The 21,642-nt window shown below is 36.2% G+C and overlaps 1 protein-coding gene across 1 annotated transcript; it reads right to left on the reverse strand.

Annotated features, from left to right (window-relative positions):
* Window positions 1-1,421: 1,421 nt before the first annotated feature.
* LOC137653765 (zinc finger protein-like 1) lies at window positions 1,422-18,472 on the reverse strand. Its single transcript, XM_068387391.1, has 6 exons — window positions 18,265-18,472; window positions 14,877-14,988; window positions 11,125-11,318; window positions 4,563-4,737; window positions 3,859-4,150; window positions 1,422-1,824 (listed from the first exon to the last, which is right to left on the reverse strand). The coding sequence occupies exons 1-6, from the start codon at window positions 18,367-18,369 to the stop codon at window positions 1,635-1,637; spliced, it is 1,068 nt and encodes a 355-aa protein (XP_068243492.1). The 5' UTR covers window positions 18,370-18,472; the 3' UTR covers window positions 1,422-1,634.
* Window positions 18,473-21,642: the final 3,170 nt, after the last annotated feature.

A 21,642-nucleotide genomic window follows, 5' to 3' on the forward strand; every position in this document is an offset into this window, starting at 1 on the left:
CTTCAATTTCCTCTTGAAAACATCTAATCTTTCAGGAATTTCTAAATTGTTTGACTCGTCTACTATCAATGGAAGACTAGTTATGGAATATGCTAATTACAGCAACACAATTTTAAGAACCACCCAATTCCTCATCTCTAACAAAATCAGTAATGTAACGACAATAGAGAATTCATATAAATTTCATTTGCATTGTACGTATTCAAATTTCTATCGAAACAATTAACGACGCAGAACGTATTCTAAGACGAGGCACTACAGTACTGCATTTAACAACCAAAGGGAAAAAAAGAAGTTATGAAAATGTTTCAAGACCTTCATGATGGCCTCTGTGATGAATAAATCTTAAGGTAATTCCCACACATTGAATTTTAAGAAGCTGCACTACTTTCAATAAATTAGTTAAGTATTGTTTGAATATCAAAATGAAGCCTAACTATTAAAGCTTTTTTTCTAAGAAAAGTTCATTTTATTGACTCGGCTTCAATGTTTTCAAACTCGGTATCAAAATCTCTTAATGCATACTTTATTTTGCAATGTTAACTAAGTTTAATTTTGTTTATACTGAACTTCATTAATGAAATAGTAATATTACATTGATGAAATTTTCAATCAAACATATTTTACAGGGTAGAACTATCCTATATCACAGTTACACTTGAAGTCAGTGATACGTTTTCATTTAATCTTAGCAAATCAAACACAGCGTTCTTTGAATATTGTTCTGTAGTACAGTATTTTAGATTTTGTTCTGTGTAACTTATATTTACTATCATTTCCCAGTTTCAAAAGATTACTATTTTTTTTGCCTATCATGTGTTTGACTCGCATCTATAAAATACATCTACGTCCATTACAACCCATTGCTTTTCCAAGAGCCTTTCCAAATCCAGGAAAGAAGATACACCTGAACTTTATTCCAAGAGAAAATACTTCCCCTGAACATCTGTGTCCTATACACAGCAGAAAATTTCTCAAATATTCCTCAAAGGGTCTAATTATCCTCTTTTATATGAATGAAAGAATAAATGCACTGCCTTAACATTTGAATCAAACCATAAATATCAAACACTTAAGATTGCATAATCATCCTCAGTCAAAAGACTGGCACTGATAAGTCCATTTAAAATTGGTACAACACAAAAGGACAACTTTCTTTCAACATCATTCCATATTATACTTATTAACTATAAACTTAGCAGCTCAAAAGATTAAAAAGATTATAGAATCTTTCAGGTTATATTCGGTACTATCCTGATGAATAGCTTAAATAATGAAACCACCCATAAATATTTCTCATATTGGTCACAGAACAATAAAAAAAATCTATTAAGTCCTTGAAATGACCAATACGTAATTCACCCGCAGAAATATTCTGTTTCCAGCTTTAGTTTTGCTACATGATGCAAGAAAAGGCTAACTAATTCTTCTTGTTCTTTACTCTTCGCATTTAATCACCTTTATACAAATGGCTTATATATACAACCGAAAAATGTATTCACACAACAGGCTCGTATATACACAAGGGGGAACGTACCTAAGAAGTGTATGCTGAAAAATGTAAGACACTTGAGCCAGTCTCAAAGATTTTACTTATATTGCTTTGCATTTAGAAAATAAGTTTAAGTTAACTACTAGTCTTCTATTCTGATGTTAGGATTGTTAAACGGATCTAATAAAGGATCATCGTCGGATGCTCCCCGTGCAAAATATGAGAGCACAACTAATATTGTTATGATACCCAGAAGAACAAGGAGAACAATCATACGCCGACTTCCCCCAATCAGACTCTGATGATGACGAGTTGACGGTCGACTCATGGTTCTGGAAATACAGAGAATCTATGTGAAGAAAAATAGAAAAGGTACTGTAATGTACAGTAGGAAGCAAATTAGGCTTTGAAAAGGATTACTTATCTTAAAGCCATTTACTGTACTTACTTCCATTGAATTCCATATTACCTGAGCAAGGTAACTGATACATGATACTGCAAAAACACTTAGGCAGATTGGATGAAATAAAGTATATTCTTATTCATTACACCTCAATGAAAGCACCACGGCGAGATAAATGGAAAGCAAACATTGTCTGGTTTCCTGATTATACACTACCGTACACATTATACCAAGTTCTCTTGGGAATTAATCACAGGGTTTTACAAAATTACTCTTGAAATGTCACTTTTAACTTTTTTTACTCATACAAATGGGAAGTGCAACCTGAATGAAAAATCAATATTGAGCCTAACCTTAGAAAAATTATAGACCTGCTTCTTCAAGGAAGATGATATAATCTTGAAAAGAAGAGAATTCTTAATCTTAGCAGTTCAGTAGAGAGAAAGATAGAATTACCACACCAAGCAAAATGGAAAGCTTTCCTAGATTGTGTTTTTTTTTAAAGCTCATTTTATCAGAAGCACCTATCGACACCAAAACTTCCTTATCAAATCCTCCATTACTAAATCATCTAATTCTTTGCCTTCCTCTTGACCAATCAACACTAACGGGTACTATCCTAACCCCCTACTTCCGTTCTTCCTCACCAATTCTTACTACATATGCCATATTATCTCAATATTGACCCTCCGCCTATTGGTAAACCTTGCGAACCTGGCAATTAATTCTCCCTAATTTCTTCATTCATTAGCCATTAATGCAATGAGGATAAAGAAATTCATCTGAACATCCCCATTCCTGTTTGCTGCAGCTTTTGTTCCTCCTGAACAATCGTGCATTATCACTGGTCTGCGTACGGTACGATAGATTATCATTATCAGTTATCTGGCATTCTTCTGTTGCTTTAACCATGTCACCTACCTCTAATATAAAGATTTAGTAATCAAGGTGGAGATTACGTAAACAAAAGTGAAGTTACCTCAGTACTTAAAATGTTACTAGAAGGCAATGTATGCCTTCAGCTATGCATAATAAACAAAACAAAACAAATCAAAATATATCTCATAAAATGGGAAAATTTTAATTTTCGGCGTTAAACGTCGATATAAGCCAAGCTTCAGGAAAGAAGCAATAATCTCTCGTAAAACAAGAACCATCTGACACTTGCACACAAAAAGAAAACAGGATTCTTCCTCTATTATTTAAAGTACATGCTATGTTATACCGACTTTTTACCCTGTTTAAAGCCCGCTCATGAATGGCGGAGGGAAGGGACAGTAACATTGCCCTATCCAGCAGGACAATGCCTTAAAGACTGACCATATATACATATGATCAGTGCCCAACTCCCCTCTCCACCCAAGCTAGAACCAAGGAAGGCCACACAATGGCTGCTGATGACTCAGCAGATAGACCTACAGGCTTCCCCAAACACCCCATCCATAGCTCACAAGGATGGTGAGGTTGCAGTGACCAAAGAAACTAACGAGTTTCAGCGGGACTCGAATCCAAGTCTGGCGTTCACCAGTCAAGGGTCGTTACCACATCGGCCAGAGGATTAAAGCAGTACAAGGAGTAGTAATATGTAAATAGAAGACATCCTCTAAATGCCAGATAATGTCAGCTCATAAGCACTATCCCCTTATATATGTGGTCGTGGTAGAAAGGAATTGCATACCTCGCCCTTAAAGTACGATTTACTAAGAAACATAAGGTAACATGTTAAGAAGCGGTCGCTATTAAAGGGTAAAGACATATAGCTTACAAAATATTGCAAGGGTAATGAATGTCCCATGCATTGTAGTTTGTAAACTACAAAACAAAATATTCAAATATGAAAAATTAAATAGGGATAAATCCAGATAACACAAACTTTGCAACGATGAACTCTAGAATAATTCACATATCAGACAACCATTCACGGCCTTAATTTCTAGAAAAAAGATGAAAAGAACCACTTTACCTCCACCATCTAGAGAACCATTCAATGGCTGATCTTCTTTTATATTTATCTTCATCGGGATCTTTCCCTTCCGTAGTCGTTCTTCTTTTGTATTTATCCTCGGAATCTTCCTCCAAGTCATTACCCAGGAGGAGTCGAGTGTCAGACGAAGACGTCTTTCTGGCAACACTGCTTCCAGATGGATGATGGACGTCTCCTCTGAACTGTGATGTGGTCGGAGAAAGGTCTTCGGCAGCTGTTATGCGAACACTACTACTGACAGTTCCAGTGCCGCTACTACTGACTGTAACACCTGGAAGTACACGGGCTATTAAAATTCATCAAAGGAAAAGACAACGGATAGGTATGAAGGTTATTAAAATGTAGTTTCTGAAGGAGTCTATTCAATTTCTGGATTTAAGAGATGATAAAATAACAATAACAATGGCAAACATTAAAATATCATACAATTTTGCATTGTATATAATGAAACTAGGCATAATACAAATTAATCACAAAACTACATGAAAACAGTAGAGATAAAAGATTAATGTTGAAGGAAGACCCAATTATGACATTTACACAAACATACATCTAACATAATACTTTTTTAAGAACTTAGCTTTAGCTGTCTTTACTCCTAAATAAATTAGGGAAAAAAATATGAGAGAGAGAGAGAGAGAGAGAGAGAGAGAGAGAGAGAGAGAGAGAGAGAGAGACGCTACCTTGTGTCTGAATTCGAGAATGTGATTCTGCAATTTGTGATACAGGGGCAGAAACATCTTTGTGCAATACTGCTGTTGATGAAGAAGTGTGATGTTTGCCACTTTCCTCTGGGGAGATAATGCCATTTACAGCAGGGAATTCCTTGGCATCTGTTTGATCGTTAGCACCATCAATCTGTAAAGCATTACATGAGAACGATATAATCCAGGAATTAAAATACTGTATGGATGATAAGAATGAATGACCAATAAATAATTTAAAACAACAAAATAATCATAAATACAAATCTCTTATCTTACTTTTATTATAATGCTATCCCAGGTGCAATGTTAACCAAGTATACTCGTAGAAAATAATCTTCCTACCAAGTGTTCTTAACACACACACACACACACACACACACTCTCTCTCGCTCTTGGAAAGTTGGTAAGGGTACAAGAGACACTTTAGTTATGGTAAGCAGCTCTTCTAGGAGGACACTACAAAATCAAACCATTGATCTCTAGTCTTGGATAGTGCCATAGCCTCTGTATCATGGTCTTACTGTCTTGGGTTAGAGTTCTCTTGCTTGAGGGTATACTCGGGCACACTATTCCATCTTAATCTTATTTTATCTTCCCCTTTATTTTTTGAAATGGTGAGTTAGGCAGGCTTAATAGAAGGGCCATGGATGCCTGGTGGTTTTGTCAAGAGGTTGTCTTTTCCTTATCCAATTCTTTTTCTCCTCAAAACCATACTTAGTGTACTCCCTTCAGTTGAAGTGGCTATTTAGCCTTGCATGGTGTATCGGCTCCTCAATGTTGACCAGTTTTTCCGACTTTTTTTCTATAGTCTTTGGGTTTGATCAATTACTTTATTCTTATTTCTGTACATATTGTTTCTGTTATCATTCTTGTTAATCTGGTTTTTAAGTATGATGTCTTTTTCATTACCATTAATTCTTATGCTTTCTGGAGACATTGAGCAAAATCCGGGACCAGTACGTCCTAGATTTCGTCAATGTCGTCTACTGTATTGCAATATTCGTTGTCTTCATGCAAATATTCAAGACCTAAAGCAGCACAGTACACACTTGGAAACATTGTTTGGAAATGGTTTCCTTCTGAAAACTCGATTCCAAACAGTTTGGAAACATTTTTCAAACTGTTTGGAAACAGTTTTCGAACTGTTTGGAAACAGTTTGCAAATTATTTGTAAACTACTTCCAAACAATGTTTCCAGTCCACACCTCAGTTGTGGTCATGCCTGTGATGAGTGTAGAGGTTGCTGCAGCAGCGTCTGCATTTTATTTGGCACTTTTGATAAAGTCAAGGGAGGTCAAGAAAGAGAGAAAGATATGGGTGAGGAATTTTTTGTAATCCACATTTGTTACATCCCACAATGTTGGGGATGAATGCTGCAATTCAATTAGTTCTAGAATTTTCTCGGCAGACCACATGGCGTTATCACTGCAAGTCCCGAGTAGGTACTAATTCATCGTCGCCTCGGCCGCACCCGCACACACACACAGTGTTTCCCATTCTGAATGGGAAACAGTAATTCGTGAAATGGTGTTTGGAAATGGTTTGCGTAAACAGTTTCGAAAACTTGTTTGCATACAGTTTGGAAACAGTTTCCAAACTGTTTGGAAACAGTTTCCAAACTGTTTGGAAACCGTTTCCAAACTGTTTGGAAACCGTTTTCAAACAATGTTTCCAAGTGTGTACAGGGCTTTACAATTGCATCCAGACAGTATGATATTCTTTTTTGCTCTGAAACTTTGGTTTCTAAAATGAGGCACTCATCTGAGCTCCTTATAACAGGTTTTAAAAAGCCAATAATGTTGAAACGTGATGCCATCCCTAGGGCCAGGGGAATGGCGGTGTATATTAGGACCGAGTACCCTGCTTCTCATAAGTTCTGCTATGAATGTGGATGTCATGAGATCAGGTAATAAAAGTTTGCGGCAGGCATAACAGCTTCTATTTGTGTTCGATCTACCGGAATCCAGACATGGATGATTCTAACTTCGATTGTCTTCTTACTATTATGGCTAAGATACAAGATGATGATAGAAAGGCCTCTTTTGTCTTTGTGATTTCAATGCTCACAATGGGGAGTGGTTAAGTTCAGTTTCTCCTACCGATCGCCATGGCTCAAGAGCTTTAGCCTTTGCCTCTGAATCAGGCTGTGAGCAAATCGTAAGTGAAGCTACACACAGGTCTGGTAATTGCTTGGACCTCGTATACACCGACTCCCTGGTGTTATAACGAGTAAGATTGGTTCTCCAGTCGGGTCATGTGATCATTCCTCGATTTCATTAGTAGTGAAGACTGAACAGCCTGTCCCTGACGTATCATACTCATGCAAGATTTATATGAGATCTCAAGCAGACTGGAATGGGATTTTGCATGATCTTTTGGACTTGAATTGGTTGCAATTGTATAGTAGTGGTGATCCTGTTGTCCCTTTGAATGAGAATCTAGTCAACATAATTAATAGGCGTACCCCTCTCGTGTGCTGTGGTTCATTGATGATTTTAGACGTGCTTATTTGGAGAAGCAGGAGGCCTATCATCTTTGAAAGGGTAACAGATCAGATTTGACCTGCAATAACTATTCTCAGCTTACAGCTTTTGCTCAAGAGTGTTTAAGCTTCAACTGAAAAAGAACACAATTTAACCATAAAAGAAACACATTCTGGTACAACTCAGGAACATACGTGCTGGACTACCCTTAAATCTGCACTCTTTGGTGTAGATGCAGCAGTTCCTCCTTTACTTAAACCAGATGGCTGAGTCACTCCCTGTACAAAGCAAAAGGCAACCCTATTGGCTGATGCGTTTGACAGTAAAAGAGTAAAGAGAAACTCGAACTTCCTCATTCCTGTGTTCCTGAGGCTAAACTAACTAGTTTAGATTTTCTATCTCATGAAATTAAAGCTCTGTTGATGGACCTTGATACTCACGGAGCTATAGACCCAAATGGTATTTTTTCTTTGTTTTTTTTATAAAGACTGCAGATTTCTTAGCTCCAAAGTTATGTTATTTTGTGCAGGTTAGCACGAAGAGGTAAAAGCACTTGCTGGAGAATTGGTAATGTTAACCCACTATGTAAATGTGTTTGTGGTAGCTCAAGTAAAACTGATTGGAGAATTGGTAATGTTACTCCACTATGTAAATGTGTTTGTGGTAGCTCAAGTCAAACTGATTATCGCCCAATTTCCATAACTCCCATACTATCTAAAGTTTATGAATGTCTTCTGGCAAAATGTCTTAATAGGTTTGCTGAAGGTAATAACCTGTTTTGGTTTTTGTAAAGGCCTTGGAGCATGTGATGCCCTTCTTACAATCTCCAATGCTGTACAGAAATCCCTTGATTATGGTAGTTGAATCAGTAGAACTTCAAAAGTTCAAACTTGCAGGAAATGTTTTCATGTTGAAGAGGCTGACACAAGTCTCTCTATAGTTTATATATGACATATCAGTTTTTATGTTGTTACTATTTTCAAATTATTTTATTGTTAATTTTTTCTCATAGTTTATTTATTTTCTTACTTCCTTTCCTCACGGGGCTATTTTTCCCCACTGGAGCTCTTGGGCTTATAGCAACTTCCTTTTTCGACTAGGGTTGTAGCTTGGCTAGTAGTAGTAATAATAATAATAATAATAATAATAATAATAATAATATGGCTTCCTCAAATAAATAGGCTGAATGTAATAATCAGTTCCCTAGTTTGCAATTTGGCTTCCAGAAAGGCCTCAGAGCATTTGATACCCTTCTTAGAATTTCCAATGTTATACAGAAATACCTTGACTGTGGTCAGGAAATGTGTGTTCTAGGCCTTGATTTTAGTGCTACCATTGACAGCGTTTTTCATGAGGCCATACTTTCAAATTCAAAACAGTTGGGAGTCGGTGGGTCTTTTCTTAGCATCATTATTGAATGTTTAAGTAATAGATTGCAAAGAATAGTTATTGAATGGCACCAAAGAAGGAAAAAAAATGTAATCGCTGGTGTTCCTCAGGAAAGTAGTCTTGGGCCATTACTTTTCTTAGCATATACACATACAGTATGTGGTTTGGCCTAGAAAACAAACAACTGGGGTTGCTGAATCCCTTAATAAAGATCAAGCTTACATCAGTGCATGGTGCACATTGAAGTTGTACACTAACAAAACTCAAAGTATGATTTTAAGTTGGTCGAGGACAGTAGCTCCTCGACATCCACATGTTTTTAATGATAATACCTCTAACTACAGTACATAATACTCATTCAAAATCTAAGTGTGATTCTTGGTTGCAAAATTACCTTTGAGAAACATTCGGTCTGTTTTTTCTTAAATTGCACAAAAAATTAGCTCAATGAGAAAGCCTTTTAAGATTATCAGTTATCAATCTACAGTACTCTGAAATTTTTTTTTTAATTCTTTAATTCTATCTTGTTTTGAGTATGGTTTTCCTGTCTGGTCTTCAGCTGCTGACTCTAATCTTAATTTATTGAACAAAAACTTGCAGTCTATCAAATTTCTTATTCCTGATCAGAATGTTAACAGCTGACACAGTCATTCATTAGTTCTTTATGCATGTTGCATGAGATTTTTCATAATTCTGACCATCCTTTGCATTTAGATCCTCCCAGACTGTACTTTCCTGTATATAGTACTAGTTATGCAGTCAATTTTAACAGTATTGTCTTCTTATAAGACACAAAGTACTACAGTATTCTATTAGTTTTATTGCATAGATTTTTCATAATTCTGACCATCCCTTGCATTTAGATCTTCCAAGACTGTACTTTCCTGTACGTAGTACTAGTTATGCAGTCAATTTTAACATTATTGTTTTCTTATAAGACACAATAAAGTACTACAGTATTCTATTAGTTCTATTTCAGCTGTGACCAGATTGTACAATCTTCATAAGCAAGTAGTTGAATTGGTGGAACTTCACAATGTCAAACTAGCAGCGAATGTTTTAAGTTGAAGGCTGATATAAGACACTCTCCATAGTTTATATATATGAGATCTATTCTTATCATTGTTTCTGATAACTTATATTCTTATTCATCACTTCTCATATAGTTTATTCATTTCTTTATCTCACTTCCTCATTGAGTAGGTAAATTTTCCTTGTTGGAGCCCTTGAGCTTATACTGTATCATACTGCTTCATGAACCAGGGTTGTAACTTAGCTCATAATTATAATAACAATAATAATAAAAGAATAATAATAATGACTCAGTACCCCTTCTTAGTATACAGAAGCTGTAGCAGAGAAACTACGAATTCAAGGAAGTCTCTAGGAACCATGAAAAAGATTTTCATCTGCATGAGAACCTTTAAAAAAATATCTTAGCCTAGTTTGTGAAACAAATGTTATCCTTTTTAACTCTTATCAATAATATTGTTAGTCGTAATAAACAGTAACTTCAAAGATCTTGAGGCATTGCCATGGCTTCTGGTATTCATATTCTGGATGTAGCTTGCAAAAAGTAGCAAGAATATGAGGTTTAGTGATGAAAAGAATTTTTATACTTGAATGAACAAGGTAGTGCTATATGACCTTACATATGAAAGACACCAAATGCATAAGAGTGATTTTCAAGTTCACCGAGTTCTCAAATTTCCTTTTTTCAGTATGCTCTTTTGAAAATTAACTATCATTTAATATATAAGTACTACCTGTTTCAAAGATACTGAAAGATAAATGCCAGAGTGACTTTCTACAGACAGGGCTCTTAATAAATGGTGCACACTTGAGTATGATACACATACCTATATTACTTTTTGAAATCTATCTCTATATCCCATCATAATTAGTAAAACTCATCCCCCTACAATTTCAGGTTTGTATAAGCAAGACAATTTCAACTCATCCGCTTGACCTCATGCACAATCAAATCTGCAGAATTCAAATTTCATATATATAAATTGTTACAATAACTTCTATCTTCTCCAGGAACAATAAACAAAGAGAGAGGCAACATGTTCTGTAATCTTATGTGTGGTTTGTCAGGGAATATCTGTAAAAAAAAAAAAAAAAAAAAAAAAAAAAAAAAAAAAAAAAAAAAAAAAAAAAAAAAAAAAAATTCTTGTGTGGTGTCAGGGAATATCTATAAAAAAAAAAAAAAAAAAAAAAAAAAAAAAAAAAAAAAATATATATATATATATATTCTTATGTGAAAAAAAAAAAGGAGCGATATATACTTTACAGTAAACAGTTAAATATTAATGGTGATTAAACTTTAGCTTGCATGTTTAAAGATGTTCTTTTACTTACTATTCACTTATGCAAATCTAATTTGGAATCTATGTTATAACTTACACATTGTACAGTTTAACATATTATGCCTCAGCTTTAGACTCCAGTGCTGTATTTGCTATTTTCAACTTCGATGTTTTATCCTAAATAACTTTTATTATAAGGTTGTAAATTTTTTCTTTTGTTTTTCCATGAGCTTCCAAACCACTCGTGACAGCACAACAAAAAATAATGCAATTACCAAATTTGGATATTTGATTAGCTTGGACTTAAAAATTGCTCTAACTATATAGGCATAAAAATTAAACATCATTGTTTACCAGTGGTAGCCATAGGCCAGCCCTCGCCCAAGGGAAGACAGAGAGAACTTCTCTTAAATGGTCAGCAACAGGCGACACTAAATTCGATGCTGGAAATACAGGTGAAGAACAGGCAGGGCACTTGTAGCCAGCTGGTGCTGTGTTTGGAGGTAGACGTGTGGCCCAATCATTTAGGCAATCCATGTGAAACACATCTGGAAGTTACAAGAAAAATTGCTATAAGTAATGGATAGTGTATAAATATCCATATTAATTTCAACTATACAATATTACTGTAATAGGTATGGTTCTGGACGCATGTTAACAACTGTCGTGAGAAGGGTCATTTACACAGCAAATTATAAAATATCTAAAATCGTTCAGACTACAACCTAACAAAAAAGTTTTAATATACCAACAGAAAAAACTAAAAACTAAAGGCCAAAGAAAAGTATGTAAGACTCGTCAGGGTGCAACATCAAATAACCTTATCAAATATTATTGTTAGTGGTAGGGGGTAGGAGGGAGAGCCGGGGTAGGAGGGAGAGCCGGGGTACCCGGCCACCCCTCACACTCACACGCACACACACAATTGTGAGTATTCTGATCACTTTTTGATTGCAAGCAGGACTTATTGGGGGACAGATATCGGCGGGACAATTTGCATAAATAACTACTGGTTTGTATTAGTTAGGAAAAATACAAATTATTTCCAAATTTGTCACTTGTTCCTTCACTAACTAACCTTACGTTATTCATAGGCTATTGGCGAGCTAACGAATTGGAGCACAGGCGACTAGTGATCAGGAGATCGCCAAGATGATGATCAGAGAGCGGGCACTAGGTTGGCTACTCATCGACGAGCCAACTATCGTAGTGCTGTAAATAGGCAAGCTAGCAAACGGCGAGCTCATTTAGCTGTGAGCTGGAGATTGGGGATTGGTGAGCAGGCATTCGGGGATCAACTAGCTAGCGATCGGAGCTGTAGGTAGATGCTCGGAGATCGGCAATCGGAGAGCTAGAGAACCAGAGAATAGTTCTATGATTGGCGAGCTAGTGATTGACGATTGGAGAACTGGGAATCAGCGATCGGCGAGTTAACAATCAGCGAAAGACAAGCAGGCAATCGACAAACTACGAGCTCTGTAAGCTGCTGATCGGCAATTGAAGCTTGGCGATTGTCGGTGATCAGTGATCTGACAATCCCCGAACTGGAATCCGCGATTGGCAAGCTGGCAATCGGAGATCTGACGATGGGCAAGAGATGAGCTTCTAATCGACGAATGGAGGACCTACGTCCTCGTAAGGAAGAGCTTCTGCCTCACAATTGAGAGCATCTAGAGCGTCATAGTCAGCGTCTCGCTCGTGATCGTGAACATCTCACTTGTGACGTGAGCATCTAGCTCGTAATTACGTAGCTCGTGAATATGAGAATCTGGCACGTGATCGTAAGGGTTTAGTTCGTGATCGTGTAGCTCGTGAATGCAAGTGTTTAGCTCATGAAAGTAAGTGTTTAGCTCATGAAAGTGAGTGTTTAATTTGTGAAAGTGAGTGTTTAATTTGTGAAAGTGAGTGTTTAGTTCGTGAAAATGAGCGTCTAGCTCGTGGTCAGCTCCAAAGAGTGAGAAAAAAGGACGAATCTAATGACCGTCGATGGAATTCCCCCAAGTGGAATTCTCCTCGCAAACAGAAAGATTGCCGAACAGCAGCTGTGTAGAGACTTTCCCTCAGAAGGGGAAGCTCCAAACCTGGGGCAAACCCCCGGGCAGCACTCTCTCTGCCTCCTTTCAATGAGTTCTATCTCAAATTGAAGGTTGCTCGAGAAACGAAGCCGAGGCTTGATCATCTTCGAGATGAAGAGCGTCAACATTGTGATAACCTCTGATCTCGCGATCGTGAATGCCTTCTAGAAGAAGAGCGTTGAGATCATGATAATCTTCGAGCTTTGTGGCTATCATTAAGAGCGTCGAGAACGATGTCTCATTCTAGCAATCTGCAAGCACATGAAGGGCTTGCCGTAGGTCGACCAAAATTCACAGGTTCAAGATCCAAAGCCCGCGAGCGTTGCCTGTGGGGGAGTGAGAGATTGCTGATCGTTAGGCGACGACGAGATCTGCAGGTGGAGAGAGAGAGAGAGGACTCGTTTTCAACAGGGGGCCGTCGGATGGGCAAACGGGAGGCGAGAGGTGGACCTCGCAGACAGCTAAGGCGTCAGCTGCAGCAACTGACTTCGCATTCTAACGTCGGTTGTAAGCGCTGAAGAAAAAACAAAAAGAATTGAAAATTCTTAGCCCCCAGGGGAGAAAAGAAAACTCGCCTGAGGTGGAGGCCACCATCCTACGGTTGTCTGACGTCAAAGGGGAAGAGAGCGAAGAGAAGTTTTCTCCACCCTTGATAAACGCCACACACGCTGATAATAAAAAAAACAGCATTACTCAGTAATGAAAAGAAAACTTTTATATACAGATTACTCATTACAAAAACACTATAATAATGTATAAATATACAGTACACTATATAGAAACAAAATAAAGAAGAAAAAGAAAAAAGTCAAGTGCCAGTAAAAACAGTCGAGAGGAGAGATGGCACGTCTACTCTCTCCGAGCCAAAAGAAAAAAAAAATGGTCCGAATACATAAGTGTATGTGAGAGAGGAGTGGACTGGTACCCCCAGCTCCTACTCCTACCCCTTACCACTAACTAGCGGTAAGGTAGTTCCACCTCGCTAAAAAGTCTTATGGCTACTTTCAGCTTCGCCGAAAGATATCCCTATAAATAAACGTAAGGTTTGTCAGTGAAGGAACAAAATTAATGGTCACAGCAGCAGGATATCCTCAAATGGCAATTGATTAGAATAAGAGTGATGCTCTATGACAAAGCTTTCCCAAATCTCTTCCTCTTAGTTCCAAAGTTCTTCCACTGAAATTGACCAATCACCATACTCATTGCAAAAAATACCAACCTTTGGAAAGAAAACAGTAAACAAATCAATGTTCCTGGTTGACATAAATGGCCACAAACCTTATAAAGGACATGATTCATTTTCTATTTGTTCTTCCTTGAAGGAAAATCAGCAGACATCACTGTTACTTCAATTCGTGCTGAATTCAAACAAATTAAAATCATTAATCAGAAAAGTATCACAGTAATCCCAAAAAAATTCAGCTTCAATGTAAACCAAGGTAGAGAGTCCAGAAGGTCACGGATGTTTTAACCCTTTTACCCCCAATGGACATACTGGTACGTTTCACAAAACTCATCCCTTTACCCCCATGGACATACCGGTACGACCTTGCAAAAACCGCTAATTTAATTTTTTTGCAGAGTTTTTATAAATTTTTGAAAAACTTCAGGCATTTTCCAAAAGAATGAGACCAACCTGACCTCTCTATGATGAAACTTAAGACTGTTAGAGCAATTTAAAAAAAATATATTGCAAAATGTACTTGAAAAAGAAAACGCCTGGGGGTTAAGGGTTGGAAAGTTCCAAATAGCTTGGGGGGTAAAAGGGTTAACTTTAAATTGGTTGAAGAAAAAATTTGTTCTTACAGCATAACAAAATGAGAATAGGTGGTGGTTACACACCACCATTCATCTGTAGCTAACTAACTAACTTGAACAAAGCTTAAACATCTGAACAACCCGGCATCACATGGGCAGCAACTGCAATTTTCTACAGAATAATCAACTTCACGATTAGATGATTATCCAAATAAATTAAGAACTGTATACAGGACACAAAGTGGTGAACTACCAAATCAAAGTTAACCTTACCATAACAAACTAGACGGATGCATTCTTTGGTGCCCAAATGATCATCACATATTCGGCAGACTGGATTGTAGTCACTGGAACTTAACCACTGAAGGTATGATTGGACAACACACTGAAAGTTAAAAGACGACATAATAAAAATCCAAGGTATAAAAAGACACTGATAAAGCCACAAAAATTATAATCAGAGTTACATGACCTCTTGAGCTGTCCTCACATATTTGGATTTTCTTATTGAAAAAAATTACTTGAATATTTTGTAATTTCAACATAAAAAAATTTATTTTTAGTGAAATTCACTATGAATGAATAATGATCCAATTTGGGTACTAATGAAAATGAGAATATTTCTAGTTGACAACATGGAAAATAGTAACGGTCACTTGGTGCTTTTTTTTTTTTGGTCTGATTTTGTTGAAAAATCAAGCTTAAAAGCTGTGAATACAAAAGTTGAATTAATGAAATGATGTACGACATTACCTTCAAATTCAATACTGTAATTTAATTCTAGCTAAAAAAAATGTCCTGCTTTCAGAAATCTCATAAACAGTGGATCATATTCCTTGGATTTTACACAAAATGATTACCTGTAGTGCAGGCTAAACTAAGGAAACAATCACAGTACTTGAGAGAATATAGATTAAGGTCAAGACTTTCTCTGTTTTATTACAATAGGCAACCCAAAGTTGAACTATTAAACAGGTTCAGCAATCTTAACCCTTTTACGCCCAATGGACGTCCTGGTACGTTTTACAAAACTCATCCCTTTACCCCCATGGACGTACCGGTACGTCCTTGCCAAAAACTGCTATTTACATATTTTTGATAACTTTATGGAGAAACTTCAGACATTTTCCAAAAGAATGAGACCAACCTGACCTCTCTATGACGAAAATTAAGGCTGTTAGAGCAATTTGAAAAAAAAAAAATATATTGCAAAATGAGCTTGAAAAAAAATAAGGCCTGGGGGTTAAGGGTTGGAAAGTTTCAAATAGCTGTGGGGTAAAAGGGTTAAGATGAAATAGTGCCCTATAACGTCCGTCTGTGAGTGAACCAGTTCTAAATAAAACACCACCTACTTCAGCAAAATAATATAGATTCATCTTCATATCACCTCATGACAGAGGCAGTATAGATTATAGCCATGAATGGGAGGTAAAGATAGGCAAATTACTTAATGATAATTCTTTTTAGAACCTCAATGAAGATTTTCAATTCCTAAACAATATACAGTAATTAGATACATAAGCTAGCCTAACCTTTAATTATATCAATTCTAGTTCAGCATAATTTATATAAAAATAAACTATTTTCAGCTATGTGGAGGAAAGAGGATGACAAGGTTTTTATGGTAATAAATGGTATGAAATGTAAAAAGAAATTTGACATCAATAATTGCTAAGTGATGAAAAGTAAATAATTTTGTTCTAATGTTTTTCACAAAAATAATGAGTCAAACAAGCCTTCAATGTAATTCTCATACCACAAAAATAATATTGCATGGCCATTTACAACCTGATACTATAAATAATATTGTATGGCCATTTACCACCTGATACTATAAATAATATTGTATGGCCATTTACCACCTGATACAATAAATAATATTGTATGGCCATTTACCACCTGATACTATAAATAATATTGTATGGCCATTTACCACCTGATACTATAAATAATATTGTATGGCCATTTACCACCTGATACTATAAATAATATTGTATGGCCATTTACCACCTGATACTATAAATAATATTGTATGGCCATTTACCACCTGATACTATAAATAATATTGTATGGCCATTTACCACCTGATACTATAAATAATATTGTATGGCCATTTACCACCTGATACTATAAATAATATTGTATGGCCATTTACCACCTGATACTATAAATAATATTGTATGGCCATTTACCACCTGATACTATAAATAATATTGTATGGCCATTTACCACCTGATACTATAAATAATATTGTATGGCCATTTACCACCTGATACTATAAATAATATTGTATGGCCATTTACCACCTGATACTATAAATAATATTGTATGGCCATTTACCACCTGATACTATAAATAATATTGTATGGCCATTTACCACCTGATACTATAAATAATATTGTATGGCCATTTACCACCTGATACTATAAATAATATTGTATGGCCATTTACCACCTGATACTATAAATAATATTGTATGGCCATTTACCACCTGATACTATAAATAATATTGTATGGCCATTTACCACCTGATACTATAAATAATATTGTATGGCCATTTACCACCTGATACTGTATTTGCTCATGGAACTAAATCACAAGGAAATCAAAAATTTTAAGTAATTTTTATTTTTCCTAACATACTTACCGAGAACTACTTTCTATTACAATTGTATCCCGGGTTAAGTGACTTGGAATATGTGAATACAAATTTGAATTGGGTTATGAGTGTTGCATCAATCTGCGAGTAATAATTTTGCACTGTATAGGCCTTCTCAGTGATAAAGTACCAATAAGACTTAGTCTAGCACGAGATGGGCAGAAATCAGTACAGCCTGATAGTAGCATGAGGTGTAGTATCAGCATTAGCCCCCAAAACATGGAATGGTTACTGTAATTACAGGATTAGGGGACAATAGTATAACCTAATCTCAAAAAGGACAGTTGGAGTCTTTGTATATCAGCGGCCAGTTCCTCGTGCGACGATAAAATATGAACACCAACTAACCTAAACTTTCCCCCCTAACCTAACCTACAAGCCATGTCCTCACCTATCGGGGGGAGGAGGGGGGTGTAACGGCACTGCGACCCCTCTTACACTGCCGTATTCTTAGTTAGCCGTCATTATAAATACAGGTGGCCGGTATCATAAATACACACCCAGGAATGTTTGTAGGAGGTTGGTTCACGGTTAAAAATTTTTTTTAAAAATAAGTAAAAACGTCCTAACCTAACTTAAACTTGCTTTCTCTAACCTACACCTAAACACAGCCCATCTACACAACAGTGTCATATCTATGGTACTGTGATCATTTAAGCAAGTTTGACTATAGGGGTGTATGTAGGATCGCGGCCACCTGTAAGTATAATTATGGCTAACTTGGAATACGGCAGTATAAGGGGTCAGGATCACAGGGGGTCATCAGTCTCTCCCCCCCCCTTAGGTATGTAGGTTAGGTTAGGGGGGGAAAGTTTTGGTCCATTTTTAATCAATGCACGAGGAACTGGCCACTGATATACACAGGCTCCTTGGTTATATTTAGAGAAATACTACTGTATATAGGCTAGGGTATAAAATTCTTTGACCTGTCACATAACTTAGGCTACTATGAAAGATGGAGTGACGGAAGGGGGGGGGGACTCATCCATAAAAAAAACTTACCGCCGGATGGTCCTTGACCATACATTGCTCACAGACATTAACGCGATGTTCGAAACAGAACTGATTAGTCAGTTTCTTCTTCGGACAATTACTACACAAGCCCATATTGATGTGTGACTGACAGACTGACTGACAGTTTGTTGTGGTTCTTGCCACGTCTGGAGGTCGCTTATTCTACCAAGTTCATCCGCCGACCGGATAAAGTTTGTATTCGATACGACCGCAAATGGGAGTCTTTTCAACTACACGTCATCAGTTTCACATTATTATTATTGTTATTATTGTTATTATTATTTTTGCTTTTGATAAACATTTATTTGGATTTTATTACATATATACTATAATTCCAGGATACAATATAATAAGAATATTATTCATGAATGGTTGTTGATAGTTTTCTGAGTTGTCAAAGAGTGCGGTGTGTGTAAATGATCGTTTGGAAAATTATATTTGCAATTTAGTTCTTTAACTATGCACCGGATTGAAAGGTCGCCAATCGAGGATATACACATTTAAGTGATTGTTAGGCTTACAGTTTGTGCCACACGAAATGAATACTCTCTCTCTCTCTCTCTCTCTCTCTCTCTCTCTCTCTCTCTCTCTCTCTCTCTCTCTCTCTCTCTCTCTCTCTCTATATATATATATATATATATATATATATATATATATATATATATATATATATATATATCATTACGCTGCTTCACACACACACACACACACACACACACACACACACACACACACACACACACACACACACACACACACACACACAGCGTACAGGTGTACGAAGATAATATAAATTTGTCCTGAGATTATAAGTGCACAAACTTATTACATTTAGATTGTTTCTACAGGAACACACAGTAGTCAAGAAAATAAACATTGACATATATCAAACTACTCTCCCTTTGAAGGAGTTACAAAGACAATAAATGATGCTATCAATATTCCTTGCGATCACGTTATTATTATAATTAGCACTAGGTAAGTAATACCCGTAGTTAAAAAAAAGCAAGATGCTATAAGCCCAAGGGCTCCAACGGGGAAAAATACCCCAGTGGGAAAAGGAAACAAGGAAATAGGTAAACTACAAGAAAAGTGACGAACAATTAAAATAAAATACTTTAAGAGCAGTAACAATATTGAGATTGATCTTTCACATATAAACTATAAAAACAAACACACACACACACAAGAGGAAGAGAAATAAGCTAGACTAGTGTGCATAGGTGTAGCGAACGTTTGTGTGTATTGACTGCCTTTTACTTTTACTTTTACTTTTAATTTTAGAGGTTTATTTCTCACCCTCCATCAGACACTAAGAGTCTGTTCAGGCGGGCCTTGATGTTTGAAAATAATTTCTTTCCAGTTTATATTTTGCTCTGTATCTTTTCAGTTATTCGCTAGCATTTGTATTCAGGCTTAATGGTTTTCAGATCACTATTATAACACTTTCCAAAGAGATAAGTCATCAGGTTTTTCTTGAAAGGAGCCACATTTGTGCTATTCTTGACATCGAGTGGAAGGTCGTTGAAGAGTCTCGGTGCAGCATAACAAAAAGTTCTTCCTCCTATTGCATGATTCACACTAATTTCGAATAGTCTATATGGGTCATCGGCATGTCTAACTCTTACAGCTGCGCTAGTAGCTTGAGGGTAGGGGACCAAGCAATCGTATATAATAGGGTGAGTAAAAGTGAAAATGATAACATGTGTCCACTGATGGAAAACACAATAATTATTAAAGACTGATCTCCTTGGTATGATGGAGAGACTTTAGAGAAAGATGGAAAAAAAAGTAAAGAAAGAAAGTGGAACCTGTAAAAAATGAAAGTGCATGGGTAGAATACAAAACTGTATTAATAAATAATAATAATAATAATAATAATAATAATAATAATAATAATAATAATAATAATAATAATAAAACGAATGCTATACGAGAAAGATCCGCGAAACAGCAACAGGAATTTAAGAAGAAACTAAAGACATTACTTTTCACTAGATCATATGATTTGGAAGATGCTATAATCAAAGAATTGTATAAGTTATAATGAAAATGTTTCGTTAGATGATTGATATGGACCCGCCCGAGGAGTTCACTCGACCTCAGTGGAGGGTTGGATTTAAACCCCAAACAACAACATAAATAAGTTATATAGTCGACTAAATCATAGAATGTGAAATGTACATGGAAAAAAGGTTACCAGAGGAGTACAGTGACCAGGACCTAACAAATGATTTGATAGAATTCTTTAAAAGAAAATAGAAAATATAACTAGGCCATTTACATATATTCAAGATATAGGTAGTAGGTTGGCCATGGCACCAGCCGCCCGTTGAGATACTACCGCTAGAGTTATGGGGTCCTTTGACTGGCCAGATAGTACTACAATGGATCCTTCTCTCTGGTTACGGTTTTTTCCCTTTGCCTACACAGACACCGAATAGTCTGGCCTATTCTTTACAGATTCTCCTCTGTCCTCATACACCTGACAACATTGAGATTACTAAACAATTCTTCTTCACCCAAGGGGTTAACTACTGCACTGTAGTTGTTCAGTGGCTACTTTCCGCTTGGTAAGGGTAGAAGAGACTCTATCTATGGTAAGCAGCTCTTCTAGGAGAAGGACACTCCAAAATCAAACCATTGTTCTCTAGTCTTGGGTAGTGTCAGCCTCTGTATCATGGTCTTCCACTGTCTTGGGTTAGAGTTCTCTTGCTTGAGGGTACACTCGGGGGCACTATCCTATCTACTTTCTCTTCTTGTTTTGTTAAAGTTTTTATAGTTAATATAGGAAATATTTATTTTAATATTACTATTCTTTTAAATATTTAATTTTTCCTTGTTTCCTTTCTTCATTGAGCTATTTTCCCTGTTGGGACCCCTGGGCTTGTAGCATCTTGTTTTTCCAACTAAGGTTGTAATGTAGCAAGTAATAATAATAATAATAATAATAATAATAATAATAATAATAATAATAATAATAACAATAATAATAATAATAACAATAATAATAGTGCTACACCAGATACCCAGATAAAAGTAACGAAAATAATTCATATAACAAAAGACGAAGAAAAAAAAATGTGCGATCGACCAGATGGCAATATCTGAAGTAACTTTTATAGTTTATATAAGAAAGATCAAATTTAATGATGATGTTCTTAAAATATTCTATTTTGAATGTTCATTACTTTTTTTGTTTCCTTTCCTCGCTAATCTATTTTTCCCTGTTAGATCCCTTGGGCAACAGGGAAACATAACCAAGTGAGGAAAGGAAACAAGGAAACAAATAAACTACAAGTGAAGCAATGAACAATCAAAATAAATTATTCAAAGAAAAGTAACAACATTCAAATACATCTTTCG

This window comes from Palaemon carinicauda, chromosome 14 (assembly GCF_036898095.1).
Source record: "Palaemon carinicauda isolate YSFRI2023 chromosome 14, ASM3689809v2, whole genome shotgun sequence".
NCBI classification, from domain to species: domain Eukaryota; kingdom Metazoa; phylum Arthropoda; class Malacostraca; order Decapoda; family Palaemonidae; genus Palaemon; species Palaemon carinicauda.